The 25,003-nt window shown below is 59.7% G+C and overlaps 12 protein-coding genes across 12 annotated transcripts; 5 read left to right on the top strand and 7 right to left on the bottom strand.

Moving 5' to 3' along the window:
- Positions 1-123: 123 nt before the first annotated feature.
- Positions 124-2,099, top strand: GGTG_01395 (hypothetical protein; the record flags this gene model as incomplete). Its single annotated transcript, XM_009219160.1, has 2 exons — positions 124-270; positions 354-2,099. 2 exons carry the CDS (start codon positions 124-126, stop codon positions 2,097-2,099), a joined length of 1,893 nt encoding a protein of 630 aa, XP_009217424.1.
- Positions 2,100-2,329: 230 nt separating this feature from the next.
- GGTG_01396 (type 2A phosphatase activator TIP41) lies at positions 2,330-3,698 on the bottom strand. The gene is made up of 2 exons (XM_009219161.1): positions 2,855-3,698; positions 2,330-2,740 (listed from the first exon to the last, which is right to left on the bottom strand). Exons 1-2 carry the CDS (start codon positions 3,662-3,664, stop codon positions 2,621-2,623), a joined length of 930 nt encoding a protein of 309 aa, XP_009217425.1. The 5' UTR covers positions 3,665-3,698; the 3' UTR covers positions 2,330-2,620.
- A 917-nt stretch (positions 3,699-4,615) lies between these two features.
- Positions 4,616-5,907, top strand: GGTG_01397 (hypothetical protein; the record flags this gene model as incomplete). The annotated part of the gene is made up of 3 exons (XM_009219162.1): positions 4,616-5,173; positions 5,246-5,409; positions 5,492-5,907. The coding sequence occupies 3 exons, from the start codon at positions 4,616-4,618 to the stop codon at positions 5,520-5,522; spliced, it is 753 nt and encodes a 250-aa protein (XP_009217426.1). The 3' UTR covers positions 5,523-5,907.
- A 5-nt stretch (positions 5,908-5,912) lies between these two features.
- On the top strand, positions 5,913-7,746 carry GGTG_01398 (AUR protein kinase). The gene is made up of 3 exons (XM_009219163.1): positions 5,913-6,190; positions 6,281-7,267; positions 7,339-7,746. Exons 1-3 carry the CDS (start codon positions 6,095-6,097, stop codon positions 7,462-7,464), a joined length of 1,209 nt encoding a protein of 402 aa, XP_009217427.1. The 5' UTR covers positions 5,913-6,094; the 3' UTR covers positions 7,465-7,746.
- Positions 7,546-9,043, bottom strand: GGTG_01399 (metalloprotease ATP23). Its single transcript, XM_009219164.1, has 2 exons — positions 8,062-9,043; positions 7,546-7,969 (listed from the first exon to the last, which is right to left on the bottom strand). Exons 1-2 carry the CDS (start codon positions 8,644-8,646, stop codon positions 7,742-7,744), a joined length of 813 nt encoding a protein of 270 aa, XP_009217428.1. The 5' UTR covers positions 8,647-9,043; the 3' UTR covers positions 7,546-7,741.
- On the top strand, positions 8,868-11,447 carry GGTG_01400 (glutamate 5-kinase). The gene is made up of 5 exons (XM_009219165.1): positions 8,868-9,516; positions 9,626-9,816; positions 9,918-10,028; positions 10,162-10,435; positions 10,522-11,447. The coding sequence occupies exons 1-5, from the start codon at positions 9,471-9,473 to the stop codon at positions 11,241-11,243; spliced, it is 1,344 nt and encodes a 447-aa protein (XP_009217429.1). The 5' UTR covers positions 8,868-9,470; the 3' UTR covers positions 11,244-11,447.
- Positions 11,291-12,620, bottom strand: GGTG_01401 (60S ribosome subunit biogenesis protein NIP7). Its single transcript, XM_009219166.1, has 5 exons — positions 12,362-12,620; positions 12,164-12,257; positions 12,018-12,048; positions 11,840-11,920; positions 11,291-11,751 (listed from the first exon to the last, which is right to left on the bottom strand). The coding sequence occupies exons 1-5, from the start codon at positions 12,496-12,498 to the stop codon at positions 11,537-11,539; spliced, it is 558 nt and encodes a 185-aa protein (XP_009217430.1). The 5' UTR covers positions 12,499-12,620; the 3' UTR covers positions 11,291-11,536.
- A 161-nt stretch (positions 12,621-12,781) lies between these two features.
- On the bottom strand, positions 12,782-14,397 carry GGTG_01402 (hypothetical protein). The gene is made up of 2 exons (XM_009219167.1): positions 13,281-14,397; positions 12,782-13,213 (listed from the first exon to the last, which is right to left on the bottom strand). Exons 1-2 carry the CDS (start codon positions 14,262-14,264, stop codon positions 12,935-12,937), a joined length of 1,263 nt encoding a protein of 420 aa, XP_009217431.1. The 5' UTR covers positions 14,265-14,397; the 3' UTR covers positions 12,782-12,934.
- A 71-nt stretch (positions 14,398-14,468) lies between these two features.
- GGTG_01403 (hypothetical protein) lies at positions 14,469-16,405 on the bottom strand. Its single transcript, XM_009219168.1, has one exon. The coding sequence runs from the start codon at positions 16,308-16,310 to the stop codon at positions 14,655-14,657; it is 1,656 nt and encodes a 551-aa protein (XP_009217432.1). The 5' UTR covers positions 16,311-16,405; the 3' UTR covers positions 14,469-14,654.
- A 125-nt stretch (positions 16,406-16,530) lies between these two features.
- On the top strand, positions 16,531-20,779 carry GGTG_01404 (DNA polymerase IV). Its single transcript, XM_009219169.1, has one exon. The coding sequence runs from the start codon at positions 16,792-16,794 to the stop codon at positions 20,455-20,457; it is 3,666 nt and encodes a 1,221-aa protein (XP_009217433.1). The 5' UTR covers positions 16,531-16,791; the 3' UTR covers positions 20,458-20,779.
- On the bottom strand, positions 20,553-21,899 carry GGTG_01405 (hypothetical protein). The gene is made up of 3 exons (XM_009219170.1): positions 21,083-21,899; positions 20,792-20,909; positions 20,553-20,733 (listed from the first exon to the last, which is right to left on the bottom strand). The coding sequence occupies exons 1-3, from the start codon at positions 21,418-21,420 to the stop codon at positions 20,638-20,640; spliced, it is 552 nt and encodes a 183-aa protein (XP_009217434.1). The 5' UTR covers positions 21,421-21,899; the 3' UTR covers positions 20,553-20,637.
- A 154-nt stretch (positions 21,900-22,053) lies between these two features.
- GGTG_01406 (mitochondrial intermediate peptidase) lies at positions 22,054-24,946 on the bottom strand. The gene has a single exon (XM_009219171.1). The coding sequence runs from the start codon at positions 24,645-24,647 to the stop codon at positions 22,179-22,181; it is 2,469 nt and encodes an 822-aa protein (XP_009217435.1). The 5' UTR covers positions 24,648-24,946; the 3' UTR covers positions 22,054-22,178.
- Between the last annotated feature and the right edge of the window lie 57 nt (positions 24,947-25,003).

A 25,003-nucleotide genomic window follows, 5' to 3' on the forward strand; every position in this document is an offset into this window, starting at 1 on the left:
CTTCTCAGATCCAAAGCAAGAACCTAATCACCAAAAGCGAGCCGACTCGAATTACCACAGTCTTATCCACACTCTCCAAGCGACACGGCCTGACAACCAGTTAGCATTCGAGGCGCGCTCACGATGCCGCGCCCCCTACGATCTCGGGTCGCGCCCGCGAAGCCGGCTCCGACAGCCGAGGCGGAGCGGGCGCCGAGCGCGAAGCTCAGAGCAGGCCCAGCGTGGGACAAGGGCAGCGCGTCGAGCAGCGAAATGAGCGACATCTACGGCGTGAGCGACAGCGAGCTTAAGAGGATCTCAGCCGAACGCAACACCAACGCACCCCCGCCCCCACGACATTGGCTGCAGCAAAGGCCGCGCAGAGACAGCCACAACCCGAGCCGGCTGCCAAGCCGCGCGCCGATACCCAGCAGACGGTAGCGCTGACCGATTCGAAGCGCCGCCGCGACACTGCCATGAGCCGCCTCGACGACCTCACCACATCGTCGACGCTGGAGCAGCAGCCACGGCCGCAGTCAAGGGGCAGGAGGGCCAGCCGGCTCTCGGCACGCGGCGGGAGGGGCGCCAGCGCCACACGGGAGACGCAAAAGCGGCATCGTGCCGATGTGTCGGGGCTTGACATCATGGACGACTCGGAGCTGTTCGGCGATCTCGACCTAGACGCAGATATCGACTCCAGCAGCGTAGAGGGCGAGACCACGGCGCCCGGCTACCGGTCAGCCGACACCTCATCGTTCAATATCGCAATGTTCAAGCGCGGCCGCTCTAGACAATCGAGCGTCGTGGGAAGGGATGACGCACCCATCCGGCCAAGCAGCCGAGGTCCAAACACGCCGGGCTTCAGTTCAACGTTCAATCTTGGTACTTTCAAACGTCGACCGCGCGAACACAGCATCTTGGGAACTGGGAGGAAGGAGCGGGCAGAGCACACCGACACAGAGCCCGCCCCAGCAGGCGATGACGACGCAGCAGTTGACAGCGAGCTCGAATCAGACTTGGAACTGCCGGATATCGAAGACGAATCTCCAAGCCGCAGAAGGACTAGAAGTTCTGCCGCGGCTGCTGTTGTCGTTGCTCGCGATTCGCTACCTCGAATGGACCCTAGCCCTGCTGGAGTCTCCCGCAAGAGGAAATCCACAGACGCGCAGGAGGGATCCTCCAAACGACCGGCGTTGACGTCCGGCGACGACGTCCAGCAGTCCATCGAGAGCGAGTCGGAGCTGAGTCCGCCACCGCTCAGCGACTCGGCGTCCACACCTCCGCACATTCCGCCTACGTGTGATGACGACGAGGACGTCATGGCCCCTCCAGCTAGCAGCAGTGTCCACTCAAACAGCAGCCCGGGGCTATGGCCCCCGCTCAGAGGTATAGCTGCCAGTAGAGCACGCAGGGGCCGCTCGAAGAACAGGCGCAGGACGCCGTCCCCGGTGGACGACGATGCAGATTCCGACATCTCGTCGCCACCTTCGTTGACGCACTCTCCTAACTACACATCGGCGAGGAACAAGGGCAAGGGCCGCGCAGCCACCGCTGCTCCGCGTAGACGCTCACCTGAGAAGCTCACCACCGCCGAACTCACGTCGATGTTGCCGCGGAGGAGACGGAGAGCGGCGAGTAACGCACCCGAGGACGACGAACACGAGATGAACGCGCTGGCAGTCGCTAGGGGCGCTGACGAGCTGGCATTCGGCGGAGGGTCAAGAGTGACCCGGTCCTCCAAGAGACCCACGCGGCCTCTCGCCGAGTCCAACAGCACATCAGCTCCCAAGAGCCCCAACGCCACGAGGGGCGGCGGAAGTCGCAAGGGCAACCGAAGAACATATGGGTCCCGCGGCGGTCTGGCTGCTGGCTCCGACAAGGAGAATCAGTCAGCGGCGGCCGTCACGGGCGAGGAAGAAAACACGGTAACTGTGGCGGATGAAAGCTCAGAGGCTGTGCTCGACGATACCTTTGATGACACGGCGGATACCGTCGTGCCGCCGCCGGACCTGGGCGAGGAGCTCAAGAATGCGGCCAAGAAGTTCAAGGAGGTGGACAAGTGGGAGCTCGAGTATGAGGAGATCACGGAGCCCTCTTCTCCCGGGATCGATGCGCGATAGGGCACCCCCACCCGACTCAACGGCTCTCCGCCCCATAGGAAAGCTCGGGGCTGTCGGATCATTCTCGACCTGAGTCTGGGGGTTTGTTGTGTTGCTAGCAGCCTTGCCTGCTGGATACTATTTTGTTGCTTTTCTGCCTGTATACATGACGCTGTTATGTTGGATTGCTTGGAGTCCTGCAACCTTTTTTCTCCGTGGGTAGCATCGTCAAAAGCTCTGGGAATGTTGAATCATACCCCCTGAAAGCATTTTAATTTTACGTTTCCTATTTTTTTCTTTCTTTCCTTTTCAAGTATAATTATGGGACGTGATGATGTGATGCAACGTCAGAACGGCGGCGCCGAGTGACATGACCAGATACCAGACGACCATGATCTCGACTTCAGAGCCCCTAGCCATGACACGACCTTGAAATCTACAACCAGACACCCAAACGCCAGATCCCAAAATCAGCAGGCGCCACCGGCTGCGATAGAGAAGAGCTATTGGCCCATGCTGCAAGCCAAATTATTTATGGAATTTCATGCCAGGTTGAGGTTCTCGAGATCGTGCTCGACAACAGGGAGCAGCTCTGCAACCTGGTTGGAGTCCCTGAGCGCCGTCGTGATGGCGTCGGGAAGCATGCCCTTCATCATGAGGTTCTGTTGTTGTTGTCAGCGCCTGAGATTGGAGAGTCCTAGGCGGCGGATTCACATTTACGATGCACGGATGGGTCAGAATAATAGGAAAGAAAGAAAGAAAGAAAGAAAACCTACCCTCTTGACGTTCTCAAACTTGTCCTCCTTGGCCGTGTACTCGCGTATGACGTCTCCCGTGTCAAAGTCGACGTAGACGCGCGTGTCGCGCACGCGGACGAGCACGCCGTCGAGGCGCATGTAGAGGCGGGCGAGCAGCAGCATGCGGTGCTCCATGACGCGCACCTTGACGCTGTAGAGCGAGATGCCGTTGTCGTCCAGCTCCGACTCGTACAGCACCACCTCGTCAAAGAAGAGGATGGGGTCGCGGCGCTTGAGCAGCTCGAGCGGTATGGGCTTGAGCGGCTCACTGCTGCCGCTGCTGCTGCCGCCGCCCAACCGCTTCTTCTGCTGCTCCTCGCCCCCGTCGCCGCCGCTGCCCCCCGCCGTCTCGCTGCCGCGGTAGTCGGAGCTGTAGCTCCAGTCGAACGGCTTGACGACCTGGCGGATCCCCGCGGCGCTCGCGGCCCCGAGCTCCCGGGACGACGACCACTCGCCCGCGTGCGCGACGCGCAGCATGCCCCTGTCCGTCTTCTCGACCCGGTCCAGGGCCGCCTCGGCCGCGAACTCGAGCGCCCAGCCCGAGGCCGGGTGGCGGACCGACACGAGGTTGTCGCCAAAGATCATCTCGGGGATGGGGACGCCGACGCGCTCACACATGTCGTCGATGGCGCCGCTCTTGGAGATGGGCAGCTTGCGCGACGACACCTCGAACAGCTGCAGCTGCCCGCCGCCGCCCTGCGCCGCCGCCGTCCGGTGCGTCCGCGTCGCCTGGCCCAGGAGCGACGGCGTCGGGAAGGGCTCGCGCGTCGATGTCACGTGGAGGGCCATGTTGTCGTTTGGTTGGGGTTTTTTTTTTTGGTTTGGAGCCCTCGCCGCCGCCGGAGATGGGACCGCCGGGGTTTTGAGTTGAGGTTTGTTTCCTCAAAAGTGGCGGGCGTTTCGGGTAGCCGCCAACTTGGACTCCAGAGGAGATAGGGTTGATGGCGATGTGACGATGATGGGTTGCTTTTGGAATTGGCCAGACAAAACGCTGAGCTGCCCGATGCCAATGTCTTTGTTCGTCCAATCACCAATTCATGGCAATAGCTGCCCTCTACCTGTCGAGTTGTGCTATGAGGTAATGGAGGGGCTGTTTTGGTGGGGTTGTGCTGGATATAAGCCGGGCTTCAGCGCGCCTGTCACTATGGAGACCCCTGACTTGTGCCTGTATCAGCATCATACGGCACTAGCACAACGGCTGTAGCACCTCCAGGCAACCTCTGCACCTGCAATAACCAAGTGATGACTACATTGAGAGGAGGTCTCCCGGGATACACAAATGGAAAGTACATGGAGATGGCCAGGCGCCAGAATACGCTGCCAAGCGCAACTGCCGAGCGTTACCAGCAGATCCTCCGTTGCGGGTGGCGCCTTTCTAACCAGAAGCTTGGGTGGGTTTCCGAAGCCGCCTTGTCTGTTCTTGCTTCAGAAGGCAGCACTTTGTGCGATTGGGACATTGGGTCGATGGCTAGACAAGGTTTTGGGGCTTTCATCTTTCTCCGACTAGCCCGAGAATTAAACATTGACATATCTCCGTTTGCGAGGCTTCTCATTGTAAACCGGGTTGGCAGGCTCGTGGTGGCGGCCATCATCTCCTAGAGCTGCGAGCCATATTCCCACAGGACAGCATCATTGGTGTCTAGAGACGAATATACTCCTACCTAGGCAGCCCCTTGCCAGCCACAGCAGCACCAGCAAAGCGACAGTTCGAGGCGCAAGAGCAATAGCAGCCTGGTGATCATGCACATCGACGACAAACACGCCAATAGGATACGCGCCATCTGGAATGGAGGTTACTACGAGACCTCAAGCGCGTGGGACATCCACACGCTTCTCTTATCTTTCCCGAGCAACAAAGGGGGCCTGGGCGAGAAACGCCGTCCTGGCTGGCACGAGGTGCCTGTCGGGACTGAGAGAAAAGAGGCTGCAGAGGCTTTCGTTCGAGAAGTTCTCCGGAAACAGCGCCCGGACGAGGTGGTCATCAAACCCCTGCCCGCTAGGCCATCACGGTTCCAGAAGCTCTTCCCTGACCGGGGAAGGGACGCAGTCAGCGAGGAAAGCGACGATACAGAGCCTGCGCAGGAGGCTGCGGAGCCCGACAACATGAAGTACCACGCATACCCGGTGGTCACATCCAACTCCTGGGCTGGAGGTGTCCAGAACCCGGCGACCTGCGCTCAGCCGGATGGCTGGTGGCGAGCTCAGGACGGAGCGGGTGGCCCGGCCCTTCAAAGCCAGCCCGTTCCGGAAAACCGGCATCTTGACATTGCTACCACGGTGGCTGACACACCCAACACGGTACGAAATCACCAACTGATATCATGGATAAATGGAGACGAGGCCGGAGAACTAACAGAGCTCGGTGACCAGAGTACCCGCCGACGGGTTGCCCCCAATATAAGCCTGTGGTCAGATGACGAGGACGACATGGTCGAGGACTCTTCCTCTAGGGAACCGGCCCCTACGGCCTTGACCGGCACCGGAATCGGTCTTGGAAGCCTGCCTGGAAAGAAGCATGAGAGATGGATGGTGCGGTAAGTATTTGATCGGCGTCCCGTCATACACTTGTTCGTTCCGGAGTGAGGTTCGCTGACAGAGCATGGCCCTCTATCAAAGTGACTGGCGTCGCCCTGCGCCGCCGACCTAAAGTCCAGGGTCCAAGCTGGCTCTGGAATAATGAGAAGATGAGAATTGGAGTGGCAGGATACCTGCCGAAAGGTGGGTGAGAGCCACGCAGCGAGGGAGAGGGGGTATTGTAACATGGAATAGCGTGTGTAGGTCCACATTGGCTGGTTTATCAGGTTAGGAGTTGGTTCTTTGAGAGTAAAAGGTTGTTGTATTGTTCAAATGATTGGGATTGGGCTGAAGTTGGAAGGCGGGGCAGAGTCTGAGCGTCCAAGACAAGTATAGCTTGGCTCGGTCACTGTGGCAACCATACAGCCTCAGCGGCTACATGCACAGCCAAACAACGGAACGGCGACAGGGGACGTATGCATAGAATAAATAATACAAACCGACCCCCCATATTGACCGACATTGTGGTTGCATACAAATCGTCAGGGCTGGGGAAATCCAGACTTTGCAATCAGCACCACCACATCCCACCACCGATTACCAGCCTCCAATTTGGGCTCTTGTCCTTTTGCAAGCTGCTTCGATTTCGTCACAGTCCCCCCCTAGGCTCGGCATCGCACACCGCATCTTTCACCATCGGCCACGATGGCATCCCGGACGCTGGAGTCCCGCTTCGAGCGGATGTCGGTCAACGACGAGAACGACCCCGACAACGGAGGCCGGACCTACCAGAAGTCCAAGGTCAGTGGCGGTTGAGAGACGAGCAGGAGCCAGGACAGGATAGAGAGGAGAACCGCCCGTGAAGCTCACACCGTAGCCTCGACTATACAGGTCATGGCCACGTCCTCCCAAGCCGCCGGCGGCGCCAACGGCAACAGGCCAAATATATTCAAGGTCGCCCTGCAGACGCAGAGCGCAAACACGGTGACTTCAGTCACGCTGCCATCGCAGGCGGCACAACGGAAGGGCGCGGCGGCGGCGGTGGCGGCGGCGGCAGCGGCCGAGCGGGCGTCGTCACGCAGCTCGGACGAGCTCGCGTCCAGCTCGGCAGCGGCGGCGGCGGCGGCCGAGAAGCAAGACCAGCTCTCGTCGGTGCCCAAGCAGTTCCATCTTGGCATGTTCGAGATCGGGCGGCCGCTGGGCAAGGGCAAGTTCGGGCGGGTGTACCTGGCGCGGGAGCGCAGCAGCGGCTTCATCTGCGCGCTCAAGGTGCTGTACAAGTCGGAGCTGTCGACGGGCAGCGTCGAGAAGCAGGTGCGGCGCGAGGTGGAGATCCAGACGAACCTGCGGCACCCAAACATCCTCAAGCTGTACGGGCACTTCCACGACAGCAAGCGCATCTTCCTCATCCTCGAGTTCGCGGCCAAGGGCGAGCTGTACAAGCACCTGAGGCGCGAGAGCCGGTTCCCCGAGTGGAAGGCGGCCCAGTACATCGCGCAGATGGCGAGCGCGCTCCGGTACCTGCACCGCAAGAACGTCATTCACCGCGACATCAAGCCCGAGAACATCCTGGTCGGCATCCACGGCGAGCTCAAGATTTCCGACTTTGGCTGGAGCGTGCACGCGCCCAACCGCCGCCGCGCCACCCTGTGCGGCACCCTCGACTACCTCCCGCCAGAGATGATCAACTCGGGCACCAAGGACAAGAGCTACGACGAGAAGGTCGACCTCTGGAGCCTCGGCGTCCTCACTTACGAGTTCCTGGTCGGCGAGGCCCCCTTTGAAGACACCCCCGTCATGACGCACAGGAGGATAGCAAAGTGCGACATGACCATCCCGTCGTTTGTGAGCCCCGAGGCTCGTGACTTGATCAAGAAGGTGTGTGTCTGTCTCGCGTTGATTTCGGCCTTGTTTCGGCAGGCTGCTGACAAAAGCTCTTTGATCTCTAGCTCCTCGTCCTGGACCCCGAAAAGAGGCTCGGACTTGACGCCATCCAGGAGCACCCCTGGATCATCAAGCACTGCGTCAAGGGGGAGCGGGCTTCGAACCGCGAAAAAGCTTCGTCACGCGATTAATGACCTAATGACGCACGCATTTCTCTTATATATGGCATCCTCATTCTTCACTCTCCCCTTCTCTTGTCATCGCGAAGGGGAGTAGGCGTTTCTGGGTCTATCATGGTGTTGGTAATGTGTCATGTGCATCTTTGCGCTTGGGGTTTCGGAGTTTGATTCTTGTCTTTTTTTTTGTTCCCGCTGGGACCGAGGTTGTCGACGCACTACATGGCTCCGAATTGCGATTTCATGGTGATAATATTACAAAGATTACAATACGACGTGGCTTATGTCGTCGTTACCGATATACTTCGTCAAACGGCCTTGTGTCTGCGAAGCAAGAGTCCCAGACCTGGTTGACGGCTTTGCTGGCGTGTTCCTCGTCTTTACAGGTTGGCCGCGCCATGACCGACTGTATCGCCCGAGATCGAACGCAGTTTTGGAACTGTTGTGTTAGGGTCCAGTGACCCCTCGTGAACGTCTCTCGCGTCCATCTACACTCGCCGCTGAGCATAGACGCTCGGATCTATGAGGGCGATCCCGCAGGACAAAAGTCAGTGGGCTGAGCAGACGGACGGGAAGGCGGTGGGGTAGAAGAGCGGGAAGCCAAAACAATACCTCTGTGCAGGCGGCGTGCTTCAGGTCCTTGCGGCCGCCAAAGTCGACCTTCCAGCGCAGGTGGTCCCAGGCGTGCACCATCTCGTGCGCGAGGGTGTCCTCGAGGTGCCTGCGGTCCCGGACGTTGTTGGCGCAGATGCGGATGCCGTGGGCCGGGCTGAAGCCGCCGCCCTGGCGCCGCACCGTCCCGTCCTCGGCCAAGCGGGACGGGCAGCGGCGGCAGACGACGTTGCCGGCGTCGAGCGTCCCGTTGAGGGATGCGACGCGCTCGCGCATGAAGCGCACGACGGGGCTGAAGCGGAACAGCCAGTCGCGGTACTCCTCACAGCGGCGGCAGTCGCGCTCCTCGTTCTCGGCCTCGCGCCACTCGCGGTAGTGGAACTGGCCCTCGCGCGTCATGCGGCCCGACAGGATGCTAAAGTAGTTGACCCACCACTGCGTCTTGGGGTCGAAGCCCGTCCGCGCCGGGTCGTTCTTGCGTATGCCGCCCGCGAACGCCTCGCCGCCCGCTGCCGCCGGCGTTGCGGTGGCGGCTGGTGGTTGCTGCTGCTGCGGCGGCGGCGGGGTTGTGGTTGATGACGACATGGTGCTGGAAGTGTCGTGGCTGGTGGAGCAGTTCGCCCGGGGGGGAGGGATTCGAGGTCAGGCGAGGCCGTCGGAGGCCGACTCCGACAGGGCGTGTAGTCGGGCGCAGTAAATCGGACGTCAGGTGCTGGACCAAGCCCCTTTCGCTGGAAGTCTCGTGCAAGTGTGAAGAAACAGCTCAGAAAAAGAGGAGAAATCGAGCAGATAAAGCTGGAATAAGAACCAGCACCAAATGGCAACGAACCCCTTCTCCGCCTTGCTTGTTTCCTCCTCCTGTCTGCTCTGTCCAAGTGTCTTTGCTGCTACACGATAACTCGTCGGTTCTTTTCAGCGATAATCATTGAATCGCTTTTTGTCTTGCTCCTCGATCGTCAATTGGCTTTCTTCTGGCGGGCGGTGAACGTCATTTTCACAATTCTGCCCCCGACTCCGGCGGCCACGACCCCTGTTCCAGCCTCGAAGCCCTGCGTAATTGGCGGGGAAAGCTGCCCAGGAATCGCGAGCAGGGAGTCGAGTGGGCGCTCCATGCCGCATCACACAACACACTCTGACAACACAGCGCCCTACCCGCCCTTGCATTGACAGCGGTCGCGACAGGGGAGAAAAATACCCTGATAAAAATGGACCCCGAGGGCGTGGAACGACCCTGTGAGAACAAAACCCCGGTCATCCTGCTTTCCAGCCCTCGAAGCTATGGCGTGTTGTTGCCAACCTGTCTATGCCGTCGGTGGAGATGATCTCGACTTTTCAGCTGCTCTTTTTCACACAAGATAGCGATTATTGGGACTGAAACAGGAACACTTACGCCATTCACATCAGCAGCAATGAGGGCTCATCGAACACACCATGGCACCGTGGTGCTAAAGCTGGGTAGGTTTTCAGTGTTCAACCATCTCGTTGGGATCAGCTTCGGGACCCCTTTTTTTATTACTCGCAGCGAACTCACCGACGATATGGAAACTCATCTCTTTCTCTGCAGGCACCAGCTCTATCGTGGACGAAAAAACACGAAAGCCTTTGCTATCAATCTTGACTCTCATCGTTGAAACGGCGGTTCAGCTCAGGGAGGATGGCTATAAAGTCATTATTGTATCGTCGGGCGCTATCGGCGTCGGTCTGCGCCGCATGGATATGGCCGAGCGTCCAAAGAAGCACCTATCTAAGCTTCAGGTGCGTTCTCACTTTACTTTCGTTGATCATCAGGAGCACAATGTATAAGAGATCATCTGCTTACACCAAAGGTCCTCCGATGACGGAACCACGATTTCTAGGCTCTGGCTGCCATTGGTCAATGTCGTCTCATGAGTCTATGGGACAGCCTCTTCACCCAGCTAAGGCAGCCCATCGCCCAGATCCTGCTCACCAGGAATGATATTGCCGACGTAAGTTCAAAGATGTTAAATTTTATCTCTGCAATTAAATGCTGCCCATACCTCTATCGGGGGCCGCCATCTCCTGAGCTTACGGTGTAGGTCCGTGTTAGTCGAGTCGGTACTAAAATCATTTCTATCTCAGAGGACAAGATACCTCAATGCGCAAAATACCGTCATGGAACTTCTCGACATGGGCGTAATCCCCATCGTTAACGAGAACGATACACTGGCCGTGTCCGAGATCAAGTTTGGCGATAACGATACGCTGTCCGCTATCACGGCCGCCATGGTCCACGCCGACTTGCTCTTCCTCATGACCGACGTCGACTGCCTCTACGACAAGAACCCTAGGACTTTCAAGGACACCGCAAAGCCGATTCACGTCGTCGAGGATATCAGCTCCCTGGAAGCTGATGGTATGTTTGCTTTTCTCGACGAGCCCCCTTGCACAGTGCGCTACGAACCCCTCATTCCTCTCGCCATGGCTGACGGCATGTTCCAGTCTCCTCCGCCGGCAGCTCGCTCGGCACAGGCGGCATGTACACCAAGATCGTCGCCGCAAGGCTGGCAACCTCGGCGGGCGTCACCACCATCATCGCCAGGGCCTCCAACCCGGGCAACATCCGGTCCATCGTCAAGTACCTCGAGAAGCCGTCCTCACCCGCTACTGCTGCCGACGCGGGGGCCGCCGGGGAGTCGGCGGCGGCGGCGGCGGAGGCAGAGGAGGAGGAGGAGCCCCCGCTGCACACGCGCTTCCTGCCGTCGACGGACCCGATCCGGGACCGGTCCTTCTGGATCCTGCACGGGCTCAAGCCGCACGGCACCATCTACATCGACCAGGGCGCCCACCGCGCGCTGCTCGGCAAGGCCGGCCTGCTCCCCGTCGGCATCGTCGACGTCGAGGGCTCCTTTGCCCAGCAGGAGGCCGTCCGCCTCGTCGTCGTCGACCGGCGCCTGCCGGCGCCCGACGCCGAGGGCCGCCTGTGGGAGGGCCCCGCGACCGAGGTCGGGCGCGCCCTCGTCAACTACTCGTGGTTCGAGATATCCAAGATCAAGGGCCACCAGAGCGCCGAGATCGGCCAACTGCTGGGCTACGCCGACAGCGCCTACGTCGCGCAGCGGGAGCACGTCTGCTTCTTTACGAGGGAGAGCCGGCCCGTGTCTCCTGCTCACGACACTGACGGTATGACTAGGGGCATTGGCGGCTATGAGGCCACGTCCTGAAGGAGGAGTTTCTGCGTCCTTGTCTTGCGGGATGGCGGGGTGAGTGTGGAGATACAAGGCGGAGACTAGGGATATGACACGTTTGGTGGTAAAGATCTGTTTGGGCAGGTAGTTGGTTTGGTATCTACAGGACGGCACTATTGTTACCGCTTTCGCCAAATGATATAATGACCTAGAAATGAAGCAAATTCCCACAAAACGCCGTGACTCCGCCCTATTCTCAGACTTGTATTTTTGGTTTTCCTTCTTACCCCCAAGCGATGAGCTTTCCAAACACAAAAGACATCCATCCCTCAGCCCGTGGCAAATAGAGTGTCCTCGTCCCGGAGGTACTCGCCGCAGTCGGACTGTCGGAAACATGTAACGCCGGTGGGATCCAGGCGCCTCGCGTCGGCGGTGCTCTTGGCGGTCAGGCCGAAGCCGAGGGGGACGTCCTGCATGTTGTAGACGACGATGCCCTGGTGCTCGGGGCAGTCGTCCGTCTGGCGGCCGACGTGCGCCTTGACGACTGCAAGGGGGGTTCAACGAGAGGTTAGCCGACCCGCCATCGACGGGGCCCGAAAACAGATATGGTCTAGCGCTAGGGAATTCCTTACTGTTGCCGCCGTAGAGGAAGGGCATTTCGCCGTTGGACCGGACCCACATCTTGTAGCGGGCATGCTCGGAGAGAATCGGCACTAGAACGGACGGGATGTGGTGAGCAAGTCGGCTCGCACCGCGGCGGGATGATGCCACAGTGAGGCGGGGTGAGTTGTTGCTTTGCGCGAGACTTACGGGCGGTGATGTGCAGACGGAACTTGCCAGACTATTATCAATCGAGGGCGGCGTGGGCATTTGCGTCAGCATAATCCTGTTCGGCGCAGCGCAGCGGGTTTCCCTCCCCCTCCCTAGAGCTCCCTCCAGGCGCAGGCCTATCTCACCTTCGTAAACTTGCCCAGGCAGGTGCCCAGCGACATCAGCTTCTCCCTCGCGATCGAGGTCGCGAGGTTGGCTATGCTGAGCCTCACGTAGTAGCTAGAAGCATCCAGGCTCGGTCAGTCATTGCCCGTCTCAACTGCCCACGAAAAAAAAGAGGGGGCCTCGAGGAATGTAAAGCGCGGTAGGGGTCGCGGACGCACACTCGGTCTTTGTGAAGGCGAAACACATATCTGTCGCCATCCTCGAGCGGCGCAATCAGGCTCTTGAGGGAGTTGCCTGTGTAGTTGGCCAGCTTTGCTAGCAGGGTCTGCGTTTCCGTATCCGTAAGGGGTCTCATTTTGTCGGCTGTTGTTTCTCGATCGTCTATGATGTCGACGGGCAAGGGGAAATGGCGGCGCAAGGAATCGATGCTTCCCGTCTTGCAAGCGGCCGCCGTCGCGCGGCCGAGGAAAAAAAACACGCCCCACCGAAGTGATAAGATAAGAGCTTGTTCGATGGTTGATGCCCACTTTTACCCGCAGCTAGCCCCTGGTCTCGCCCGTCAGGGGTCAACAGAAGTTCGGATCAGAGGGAGACCCAATGAGCACAGAAAAGCCAAAGAAAATGCAACTCTCACTGGAGTGCCAAGTCTATTGGGCATCAACCCTGTCTATGTGCGTGTGCTTGGGTATCTCTCTATACCGTGAAAAGTACTGGGTCCAATGATAAAGGGAATATTGAAGCAGCGGCGTGTTGATGGCCATATCTCTCAGCCCTTCCATCCATAGTTGCCCTTAGTTTGCCGCTAGGATACCTGCGGCGTCTGGCGCCGAGCTGTGATCCATCTTGCCGTCGTTCCTCCGGCGCGTTTCGGCGTCCTCGGCCCGTTTCCTAGCTCGCTTCTGCTTATCGTGGTTGATGTAGCTGCCGTACCGAATGCTGCCCACCGAGATGAGACCCATAAAGATGAGACCAAGGATGCCCCTACGAATAAGGACCCAGCGCAGACCTTCAATGTCAGATTTTGCGTCGCTGGTCAGTTTGACGCTCATCTTGTAGTGGATTTGTTGTATCTGTGACTGAGGTTAGTAACGGGCACCCATTCCATAAAGTAAAGATTTTAGAAGATGGCCCACATACAACGCTCTCGGCCGCCTTTTGCTCCTCCCGAACAGCCATCCTCCGGTCATTAAACATGCCCTTAACGCTGTCGTTGAGCGTCAGCAGCTCCTGGTTGAGCGACTGGTTGGCGATGTCGGCTTCGTGCTGGATGTGCGTGCGCTGCTGGCGCATATGCTCGTCGGCGATCCGGCGGTTGTTCTTGACTTCGGTGCTGAGCTCCGAGCAGGCGGCGCGGAATAGGTACGTCTCGTTGTCCACGTCGCGCCGGCTTACGAGCCCCTCCTGCGCGACGTCCAGGTTCTGCGCCAGCAGAGCCCGCACCGCCTTCATGGCCGTGATGGACTGCTCCTGCGTGTATCCGCCAGACTCGAGCCGCTTGACCAGGGAGTATGTGTCGAAATGGTGAAGGTACGGCGGCGTCGTCAGGTGAGGGGGCGGCTTCTTGATCGATTCGGGCGCGCCGCCCATATGCAGTATCGCATCCATCGGACCGTTTGCGTGCTTCTTGGCGCTACTATCGGCGGACGCCTGGTCGGGCTGCTGCGGGGGTGGCTGCACGGGAGCGCCGAGCTCGATGACAGGCGGTAGACCCGAGGCGGCAGCAGTCTCGGCGGCAGCAGGCCCTGCGCCAACAGCCTGGTACCTTGTCGTGCCCCCATTCGAGCTCTTCTCGGATGCGGAGGGCGGCCCCGGCTTGGGCGCAGCGCGCCTGTGTCTCCCTATCCGGCCCGTTTCCCCCCTTGGCCCGGATGTCGAGACGGTTGAGTCACCGCTGCCGCTCAGGGGCATCGGCTCGACGGCCTTGCCATGCCGGGCGACAAAGGTAGACTGCTTGGGTGAGGTCGCTGAGGCGAAGCGCGCGCCCCGTATGCGTCTTCCCACTTGCGCGGTTTTTCGTGCTGCGCTTCGGCGCGCCAGCTGCGTTGCTTGGGACGCCGACTCGCCGAGACGAGGGGCACGGAAGAGGTGCGGGTACAGGAAAGTCAACCTCGTTGTCGACATTGCGGGAGGCGATTCGTCTGAATTGATGGCATTCGGTGATGTGTGAAAGGATGGAACCAGAACAGGAGCAGGCAGGCGGGAACTTGTAGACCAAGGTTGCTCGCAAGGGTGAAGCCAAGCACAGGCAAGGGCTCGGTAAATGCCGGCATTTCTCAGGGGCCCACGCAGACAGTGGAGCGTGCCTGTTGTCACTGCAGCCGGCAGCGGGTGTTGGTGACGTGTGACGTCCACTGTGACGTGTGGTCTGCGGTGCCCACTTTGAAAGGGTTAGGGTCACGCATTCCCCTGACAGCCCAATCATTGTGCCCCTGAATCCAGTCAGGCCGTCACGCACAGCCAAGACAAACGACCTTTGGAAGACAGGCAGAGGTACCTAGATACCCATCATGATTACGAGTCTGCACCCTTCCGACGCTCTAGGACCTGCAATACATCGGCCGCGCTATTGGCATCCCCCTTGCGCTTCTTACCCCCGCGTTTCCTCTTCGCCTTACCGCCGCCACCTTGCCCTTCGTCGCCTTCATCGCCCCAGACAGCTAGCTTGACGTCTCGCTCCTCCATTTCGGCTTCGTCCTCCAGCCTGTTGGTCCCAAAGCCCATATCCAGGTCCTCTGCATCCCTGTTGCTATCCTGCAACATCTTCTTTAGGCGTGCCTCCCTCTCGGCCGCCTGTTGCTCCTCCTCCGACTTGGCCTCGGCGTTGAGAGCCTTGGCCTTCCGTAGAGCGGCCAGGACTGCGGGGTCGCTGGCTGCTGTGATCTTCCGAGACTCCTCCGAGACCAGACCAGTCTTGGAGTGCTGGAAGTAGTTTTTGGGTGCTGCTGCTGGTGCCTCTGGCCCCTTGGGCACTGGTGCAGACCCAGATGCTTTGTTGTCCCCATCTGTCCCATCTCCAGAGATATCCTCAATACCTCTCTTTTTCGAGCTCCCCTCGTCGGAGGCAGCCTCTCCTTCCTCTTCAGAGCTGTCATCATCCGAGCTAGAGTCCATTCCGGCAAGCGGGTTGTACTCCCCGACATCCGCAAAAATGTCATCATCGTCCTCCTCCTGCTTCTTGGCCTCCTGCTCCTCCTGCTTTTTCCTGTAAAATTCGGGAACTTCCATCCCCAGTACCTCGGTTTTCTTTACGGGGACCACGTCGAGGGTTTCCGCAGGTGCATCGTCCTTGGCCATCTTCCGGACCTTGCGCTTCTCGTGGCCGTCCTCATCAACGATGATCATGACCTCCCTGCCTTTGCTGTCCCGCTCTATCCTCGTGCCAGGGGTCTTTTGTGTTCCAATCTTCTTGAACTTGGTGCCTAATGCGGATTTCTCCTTGGCCTTGGCAGCTTCTCTCGACGCTTTCAGCTCGGCGAGAAGTTGGTCCCGTGTGCGTCTCCCACTTGGCCCAACCGGCTTGGTAGCAAGCTGGCCCTTCTTTTGCGTCTTTTCCCTTGTGACTGCCTGCACCTCCGCCCCTTCTAGTCGCTCAAAAGCATCATCGACGTCGGCGGCGGCGACAGCTGTATCTTGTGTCGCATCGTCCTTTGGGCTGTCCTCCAGCGATTCCTCTTCGGGCTCAACCTCGCCCTTGCGTGCCTTGGCCAGTAGCTCAAAGTCGAGGCCCTTGGAGGTGACGCTGCTTGGCAGATTTGCCTCGCCCACCTCATCTCTTATCCTCTTGTACGTGTCCTCATCGATCTCGCCACTCTCAAAGGACTGCTGAATGGCTCGTAGCTTCGCGGCGTGGGCCTCTGCTTCCTCCTGCTCCTGCCTGATTTTGGCCCTGTCGACGTATCCCTGGGCGAGCCTGCTCCCTTTCGGCGCCGAAGTTCGGAGTCGCTTTTGTTGATGCTCGGCCTGATCGCGCTCCGCGAGCTGTTTGGCAAAGAGGTTTTGGGTGTTCACACCCAGCGATCGCGGGGTCATGGGGATGCTCGACTTCAGCCTCGAACCCAGGGCGGCAGCCACAGTGGGCTTTGCGCTAGAAGATGTGGCATTGGAGGAGTTGGTTGGCGTTCCGCCTGGGTTGGTGTTCACCAGCCTGCGAAATTGGTCGTTGTTCATGTTTCCCAATCCAACCCAGCAGCCATAATCTAACGGATGTCGAAGCTGAGATGGGGAATCAAAGCGACAGGTCTGTCACACATACGGAACTTCGAGGTCGTCAACGCGTCGGTGGGTCCAGCTGCCCTGAACGGCAGGGGTATGTGGGTCCGAACCTCCCGTCCGAAGATGTGGGGTTCTAGGCGCACGTGTACCTCGCGTTTGATTCGCGCCATCAAACCCCAGATGCAACCACTTAACGCGACGTGCTTTCTAACTTCCGGGTTTCCCGGCACAGTTAGAGGCCGTCGCTTTCAGCTCTCGACGCCGAACCGCCCAGGCCCACCAGGCAACAAGAATGAGCGTCCCCGACGTCCTGCTGTTCGGTCGAGGATGGTTCCATCGCCTGCCTGGGCAGACATGAATAGTTATGACATTCATTGCCCTCATCTCTGCAGTTACCACCGCCTAGAGCTTACCGCAATCACTGCTCCCATCCACCATGGGCAGCCGCCTCGAGGAAAACTCGGCCGCGGTGCGGAAGCGGATCGAGAAGCATAAATTCACCGACGAGACTGGCGAGGAGTATGAAGCAAGCGCTTTTGGCGGGTTTGGCGACTACTTCCGGCGAAAGAAGATCAAACTCCAGAACCTTGATGCACAGATTCGCGCAAACGCCCCTCCCGACACCCCACAGATCTTCAAGGGCGTCGTCGCCCATGTCATGGGCTACACGCAGCCGTCTTTGCAGGTCCTACACAAGGAGCTGGTCCAGCATGGCGCCGGATTTCTGCAGTATCTAGACTACAAGACCATGGCCACCCACATCATCGCCTCGGTCCTTCCGCCCAAAAAGGTCGTCGATTACAACCGGTACCGCATGGTAAAGCCTCAGTGGGTTGTTGACTCGATCAGTGCTGGCAAGTTGCTTCCATGGCAAGACTACCGCGTCTTTGACGAGGGGCCCGGCCAGAAGACGCTGAGGTTCGACGGCGGGAAGGTGCTTGCAGAAGCATCCCAGAAGTCACAGCTCCGCTATCGCGAGCATACCCAAGACGGCTTCTACGCGAAGCAGATGCAGAAGCAGGCCGCGGATTATATGGCTTCTACTTCCAGTCTTGCATCTGCCTCTGTCACGCCACGTTCGGGGTCTTCGGTGCTGCTAGGAACGACGACACGCAATGACGGGCCGGAGAACACGAACCGCCACCACGGCATTGGAGGTGTCAGAGACATATCTTCGCCCAGTCCTGCGCCACCGTTGATATCGCGCAAGTCAAGACAGCTCGCTCATTCCAAGGATGCGGTCGAGGACGATGATACTGGCCTCGTGAACTGGACTGAGAATGCCGACGCGGTCTCGAACCCATATACCGGACGGCCCGAAAATCGAGCCGATATTCTGCAGCGTGAGGTGGCACATGACGACAGCGATAACCGAGCAGCTCGGAGAGCGATAACGTCGGAGGAGCACAACGCCATGCTCCTAAAAGACCCCAAGATCTGGAAGTCGTCAACGGCAAACCCTGATTTCTTGAAGCAGTTCTACTCGGAGTCGCGTCTTCACCACCTGTCGGCCTGGAAGGCTGAACTCAAATCCAAGATGCAAAAAATGGCAGCAGACAGGGGAGGTTCCGCAAAAGCGAACAAGCGCAAGCCCGGGTCCCGCCGCTACATCATGCATGTCGATTTTGACAGCTTTTTCTGCGCAGTGTCCCTCAAGAGCGCGCCAGAGTACAAGACAAAGCCGGCTGTTGTGGCTCATAGTACCGGGACGGGTTCCGAAATCGCATCTTGTAATTACCCGGCCCGGGAATTCGGTGTCAAAAACGGCATGTGGATGAAGCGTGCTCTGGAACTGTGTCCTACCATCAAGGTCCTGCCATACGACTTTCCCGCCTATGAGGAAGCGAGCCAGCTGTTCTACGAGGCTATCTTGAGTGTTGGTGGTGTCGTCCAGAGCGTCAGCGTCGACGAGGCTCTCGTCGACGTCACAAGCATTGTTCTGAACGAGCCAAGTTCCGGTGGGGTCGACCTCGACGATGGCAGTGTCCGGAGAGAGCAGGAGAAGGCAGACGAGATAGCCTTGGGCCTGCGGAACGAGATCAAGCAGAGGACAGACTGTGACGTCTCTGTTGGCATCGGGCCGAACATTCTTATGGCCAAGGTTGCGCTGAGAAAAGCCAAGCCGGCTGGACAGTACCAGGTGAAGGGGGAGGAAATCCTCGCCCTGATTGGCGAGCTGAATGTCGAAAGCCTCCCTGGCGTGTCCCACAGCATAAAGGGAAAGCTGGAAGAGGCTGGCGTCAGGCTTGTCAAGGACGTGCGAGAACTATCGAGGAGCAAGCTCGCCGCGATCCTCGGGCCAAAGACGGGCGAGAGGCTCTGGGAATACGCGCGCGGGGTCGACAAGGTCGAGGTCGGTGACCAACCTCTCCGGAAATCGGTTTCGGCCGAAGTCAACTGGGGCATCCGGTTTGTCAACCAGCAGGAGGCGGAAGACTTCGTGATGAATATGTGTAAAGAGCTGGAACGGCGGCTGGTTAACGAGGGAGTCAAGGGCAAGAGCTTCACGATGAAGATCATGCGCCGGGCGGCGGATTCTCCGCTTGACCCTCCAAAGCATCTCGGGCACGGGAAATGCGACACATTCAACAAGTCTGTCGGGTTTGGGATCGCAACTTACAGTGCCGAGTTTATTGGGAAAGAGGCCGTCTCTATCTTGAGAGGATTCAACTTTACTCCTGGCGATCTACGGGGCATCGGGGTGCACCTGACCAGACTGGAGCCGATAAAGGGGGCTTCGACTGGAGGGCGAGAGAGCAGCCAGAAGACGCTCACGTTCGGCGCCTTCACAAAGCCGCCTGCGGCCAAGAAGCCCCAGACAGACGCCATCGAGGACGATGCCAGAGGCGCCGTTTCCGCAAGGACTAGCTCGCCTGGCGCGCGGCGATCCTCGCTCAGCCGAGAGATGTCCGAGGACCCCATCTCGGTCGACCCAGTCACGCCGCGTAAATCGCGTGCTAGCTCCATCCATCCCGCTCTCGCTCTTACCAAGGCCAGGGAGGCGGACTCGCAGGCAAGAACGCCCCTGAATGTGAACGGGACACAGTTCATCATGCCGCCTCATCCCGATCCCGAGGTTACCGCGGCACTGCCCAGAGATGTCCGCAGCAGGCTGTTGGCACAAAAGCCTGCCGCCTTAAGATCACGAGCGGCAAGCCCTACCGCTCGTACGGAAATTCCAATCCCAGATATTGACCCCGAGGTCTTCGATCAGCTGCCGGACCATGTAAAGGCCAAGGTGCTCGAGGCCTCCAAGAGACGGGGTGGCCAAACCCTACTGTCACAGTCGCCACGAAAGGATCGCATTATCAACTTGCCGCCGCAGCGCACGACGCCGACCAAGAGAGACCGCGGGGTCCGAGAAATGCTCAGTCGAGCGCGCGAGCGACAAAACGATGCCGAGGCCGGCCTGCTCCAAACGAACCTCGTGAAAGCGGCGCCTCGGCGCGACAACGACGGTGCAGTTGCTGCGGATGACGACTTGGAGGGCATGGATGTGGGATTCCTTGCAGCTCTCCCAAAGGATGTGCGAAACGAAGTAATCGCCGACCATAGACGACAAGGGGCGGCGCAGGCAGGAGACGTCGCCATTGAGGTGCCTCAGAGAGACGAGGCAACGACAGGGTCGAGGGACGAAGGGGAGATGGATATTGATCAGGAGCTGGGAGGGGCCGAAGGAACAGGAGAAAGAGGTCAGGAGCACCAAGAGTCGAGATGGGATTATATGATGGAGGAGGAGGAGGAGGAGGAGGAAGTGACGCTAGAGTTCCCAGGCCGTCGGCCGCGGGTAGGCTTCTCGCAGGAGTCGCTCACAAGCCTGCCCGAGATCAAGACCATGCTGCACCTCTGGCACCAGGACACGCTGGACACGGGGCCGCACCAGCGCGACACGGGCATGCTCGGGGACTACCTCACCAGGGTGGTGCTGGAGGAGAGGGACATGGAGAAGGCGCAGCTGCTGGTGGCCTGGATGGACTGGCTGGTGGAGGATGACGAGGGCGCGGGCGAGGGCAAGAGGCGGTGGCGGCGCATGGTGGACAGCGCCCGCAGGAGCGTCCAGGAGGCCATGCAGAGGAGAGGGCTCGGCCCGCTGAGGCTGTGATGGCCGGGCGGGCGCGGGATAGTGTCGGTACCCCAACACAATTCACGACGGACGTGCGGGCTTTTTACGAACCAGTCAAAATTCAACACATCACGCAAAGGCATTACAACTATGTATTTCGCTTGCTAGAGAGATCTAATCGAGTGTTGTCTATGTAGTGGTGCCCTCGCAGAGAGAGGGCTAGAGGAGAATACGCACTGTCGTAGCGACGCCAACAGCTATGGCGACAACGACAGACACGCCAGCAGCTGACCTTGGAGCTCCGTTGACATAGACCTAGCGAAGGGTATTGTCAGGTGGGCCCATCTTGATTCAAGGAGTGGAGGCAACGTACCGACAGCTTCATGGGCCCGCCGCATATCGACTTTTGGTCACCGTCGCAGGCCGTGTTGCATTCCGAATCGTCGAACTTGGTGGCGAGGACGGAGAGGCGGTTGCCACACCAGCATTCCCTGGGTAGATCACGAGTGTCAGTCGGGGAGACTCCAATTTCGTGGGGCTCTATGGTGAAAACCATAAAATCACCAGGCAACTCCACCCCGAACGTCTCCTCCTCCCTCCTCCTCCCTAGTCCCCACCACCACCACCACCACCACCACCACCACCAACGGAATCCCTTCCTCACCTGGAAAACTCGAGCCCGGCGTATTTGTAGGGCTTCTCGCCGCCGTCGCAAAAGTCGATGCAGGCCTGCACCGTCATGGAGCCCGGCGAGACGCGGTGCGAGCCGTCGAGCGCGCGCTCCCGCGCCGTGCCCGGCAGGTCCGTCGTCTCGTTGTAGCAGCCGCTGTACTTGAACTTGCTGCCCGCGGGCGGCGAGTAGATGGTCGGCTGCTGCTGCTGCTGCTGCTGCTGCGCCCGCGCCGGCGCTGGCGCGAGCAGCAGGAGCAGCAGCAGCGGTAGCGTCAGGATCAGCGTCAGGTGTAGCGCGCCCGGCACTGGGCCGAAGGAGCCGCGCGCCATTTTTTTTTTTTTCTTTCTCTTTCCTCGAGCGGTCGGGAGGGGATTGCTCTCGTCCTTCCGTTGGCGGCCTGAGAGTTGGGTCGTGCGGGGGGAGTGTTTTAGGTGACACGGGTGCGTGTATTCCTGCTTCCTGTTACCAAAGTGCGCCAAAGAAGGATTGAGAAAGAAAAAAAAGTCGGATCTGCAAGCAAGGCTGGCGTGGGTGTTGGGCCGGGATGCAAGCCAACGGAACAGCACGTCAACCTGCCCTTTGTTATCTCCCTCGACCCCCCTGCAAATCTGTTCCGGCGAGTATGCAGTCGTGATCGGGGCGAGGCAAATCAGCGGCGGGAAACCCCAACGGCAGCGGTCGACAAGCAAGAAAGTCCGGTGCGAGTGTTGGGGGAAGCAGAAAAGAGCGAAGCCGGCCGTTGTCGACTCGATTTCCCACTCCGCGTCGACAGGCCGCGCTACCGCCGGAGGAGGCGCACCTCCAACGCTGCCAATTTCCCCTGGTCAGGTCGAGCTGACGAGGAGGGCTGCGCTGGGCCCCAGGGTTCCTGAACCCCTGTCGAGCCCCACGCGCTACCTCCAGGGGCACATTTCCAGCTGCCTTGGCGCCAGCAAGAGCTGAGCACGCTACCAACACTACTATCAGGGATAACAACAAATACGATTCTATTTTCCGTCGTGTCTATGTCTATGTACTTTGTGCGTCGTTTATACGAGCCGGGTGCCCACCTCGGAGCATTTTGCTGCCGACAGCAGTGACGGGCCCATCAGGCATCGGCCGTCTTCTTGCTGGTACCCCAGCTGCCGACGAGGGCCATGGCCACCTCGCCGCCCTCGGCGATCCGCTCGTCCCGCAGCGCGTCCGACACGCATCTCCACGGGTCACGGCTGCCGCCCCACTTGAGCAGGCTGTCCTTGAGGTGCTCGCCGGCCTCGCGGCTGAGCGCGGCGCCGCCGCGGCCCGACGAGAAGACCACCTTCCAGGCCCGCTCCGCCAGCACCTGGTCAAACAGGTAGCTGTAGTAGGTGCTGCCGTATCCAAACAGGTGTCCAAAGAAGCCCTGCCAGCGCGTCGAGGACGGGTCCGGCGCGAGGCTGCTGTGCCGCATCTGCAGCGCGTGGTACGCATCCGTCGAGCTGAAGCCCGGCGCCGAGGCCTCGGGCGAGTGGTACACCTGGTCCAACATGGCCAGTATCACCTGGTAGTCGGTCCCGCAGCCCTCGAACCGCTGCGATCGCTGCAGCCGTTCCGCCACGAGCCCGTGGTCCAGCGCTTCGCCCGTCTCGTGGTGGCGCGCAAACAGCGCTAGCACCGACGGGTCCGCCGCAAAGTACTCCATCAGCGTCGACGGAAGTTCCGCCAGGTCTGTTGCGCACCGCGTGCCAGCCACGTTCTGGAACGACGTGCGGGCCAGTACCGAATGGATCGCGTGGCCCATCTCATGGAAGAGCGTCTCGAGCTGCGAGAAGCTCAGGAATGCCGGCCTCTCCCCGCCCATGCCGCCATCATCGCGCTGTGGGAAGTCGCACACTAGCGCAATCGTTGGGAGCTGCTTCAACACGCCGCCTGGAAGCCTAGATATGGCCATCCCATCGTTGGCCGCCATCTCGGGTGATTCAAACACGGGGCTTGTGTGGCCGTGCATGTGCTCGGTTTGCTGATCCGCCGCCGCCTCGGCCATCTCGCTCTCTGCAATCTCGCGCGAGCAGCGAATGGTAAAATGGGCTGGGTTCGGGGACTTGTCGTCGCGATAGAAGAGGTCGCAGTACAAAACAGCAACATGACCTTCCGTGTCCGAGACCACATCCAGGCGGCGAACATCAGGGTGCCACTTCTCGCCGGGGAGCGTCTCGCACGGCACGAACCGTATCCCATACAGACGACCAAAAAGCCTCGAGAGACCCTGCATCACGCTGCCCACCGAGAAGTAATTGGACAGTGCGTCATCGCGACTCGGTCCAGGCGGAGCCGAGAATGCGCCAACGCGATTGATATAGTAGTCTCTATCCCACGGCTCGAGCGCGGCGAAGGACTGGCCCAGATGGGCTCGCTTCTCTTGGGCCAGTTGTTCGGCCTCCTGTAGAACTTTGGGGCTGTTGTTCTGAGCCAGAGCAACCAAAAACTTCTGGGCCGACTCGGGGGTTTTCGCCATCATCCTGTCGCGGAGGGCCATGTGGCCGTAGCTTTCAAACCCGGCCAGTTCGGCGAGTTCGGCACGGAACTTTAGCAAGCCCTCGAGGAGGCCTACCGAATGGCGCGACGCCGTCCGTATAGCATAGTAGATGGCCTTCCGGGTTTCCTCATCGTGGACGGTGCGCAAGGCCGCGGCCGCTTCGCCGCTCATGGTTGGCAGGCTGACCACGCCCTTGCGTGAAAAATTGCGGACGACCTGAGGGTCCATACCATGGAACTTTTGCGATGGCAAGACCAGCCGACGCTGCTCAGGGGCCATTTCGTTCACGAATTCGGACCCTATCTCGCTGATCTTTTGTGAAAGATGGACGAAGCGGTCGCGGGCGGCCTGGGGGAGGTTGACGGCCGACTTCATAAAGTCCAGCTTCAGTAGCTGGGCCACCGACTTCTCTTCGTCAGACCATGATGCCGTGACGTCCGGGTCGGCCATGGCGCGGCCGAGCTGGTCATTCAGGCCCGTGGTGGTGTTGAGCTGGTTCATGTACTGGTACACCAGATACCAGGCATCCGAGGCGGCCCTCTGGATGCGGCCGTCCGGGTGGGTGGCCCTCACAAAGTCGCACAGGTCTATGACGCGGCAGAGGAGGTCGCTCAGACGATCCAAGTCTCGCACGATGCCCTTGTACTCCTCCATGGTAGATGCGCCGAGGACGCGCTCTACTATGGCATGGGCCTTGAGCAGGGTGGACTGGGCAAACGCCAGAAAGCCGTCCGGACTGGTGAGGTAGGCGTTGCGGAACAGACCAGCGTTCCCGATGGGGAACATGGCCGACCTCGACGAGAACTCGCGCCAAGCAGCGGGCGAGTCGAATATCTGGCGCAGGATCGAGTCATCGTGCGCTTCGCTGGTGCCGTGGGCAGCGGGCACGGCTGGGGTTGGGGTTGGGGTGGTATTGAGGAGAGTTGTTGCTGTCGCCGTCGTCGCCGCGGCGCCGGGGGCCGTGGACAACTGGCGTCCAAGGCCAGCCCGGGGCCGCAGAGCCGAGACCCGGTGGAGGCAGCTATTGCAGACCCATGGCCGAGTCCGAAGGAGCTTGAGCATGACGTGAATATCTGGCTATCTCTGGCAGACGCCGCTACGGCATGGTCGGCGTTATATCGGAGAGGCGTGGGCGGCGGGCCGGGGTCGCGTGCTAGGGTCTGTTGTTGCTACACTATGCAACACCGAGATCCTGTCATCGCGGGGCAGGAGTCTGTCTGACGCTGTGTACGCTGCGATGCTGCTATGCTATGCCACGGTCTCGGTTCGTTAAGCTGCGAACTGGTTACGCATTTTAAAGGTGGCGGGCGACAATGCGACGTCGGACATAATAATTGAGGATGGTATTCTTTCAGTGGGGATCTTCTCCAATTTAGTGGCAATCAGGGGGGTTGAAGTCAATCGATAGCGGCACGGCA

The sequence above is a fragment of the Gaeumannomyces tritici genome (assembly GCF_000145635.1).
Source record: "Gaeumannomyces tritici R3-111a-1 unplaced genomic scaffold supercont2.1, whole genome shotgun sequence".
In the NCBI taxonomy this organism is placed as follows: Eukaryota; Fungi; Ascomycota; class Sordariomycetes; order Magnaporthales; family Magnaporthaceae; genus Gaeumannomyces; species Gaeumannomyces tritici.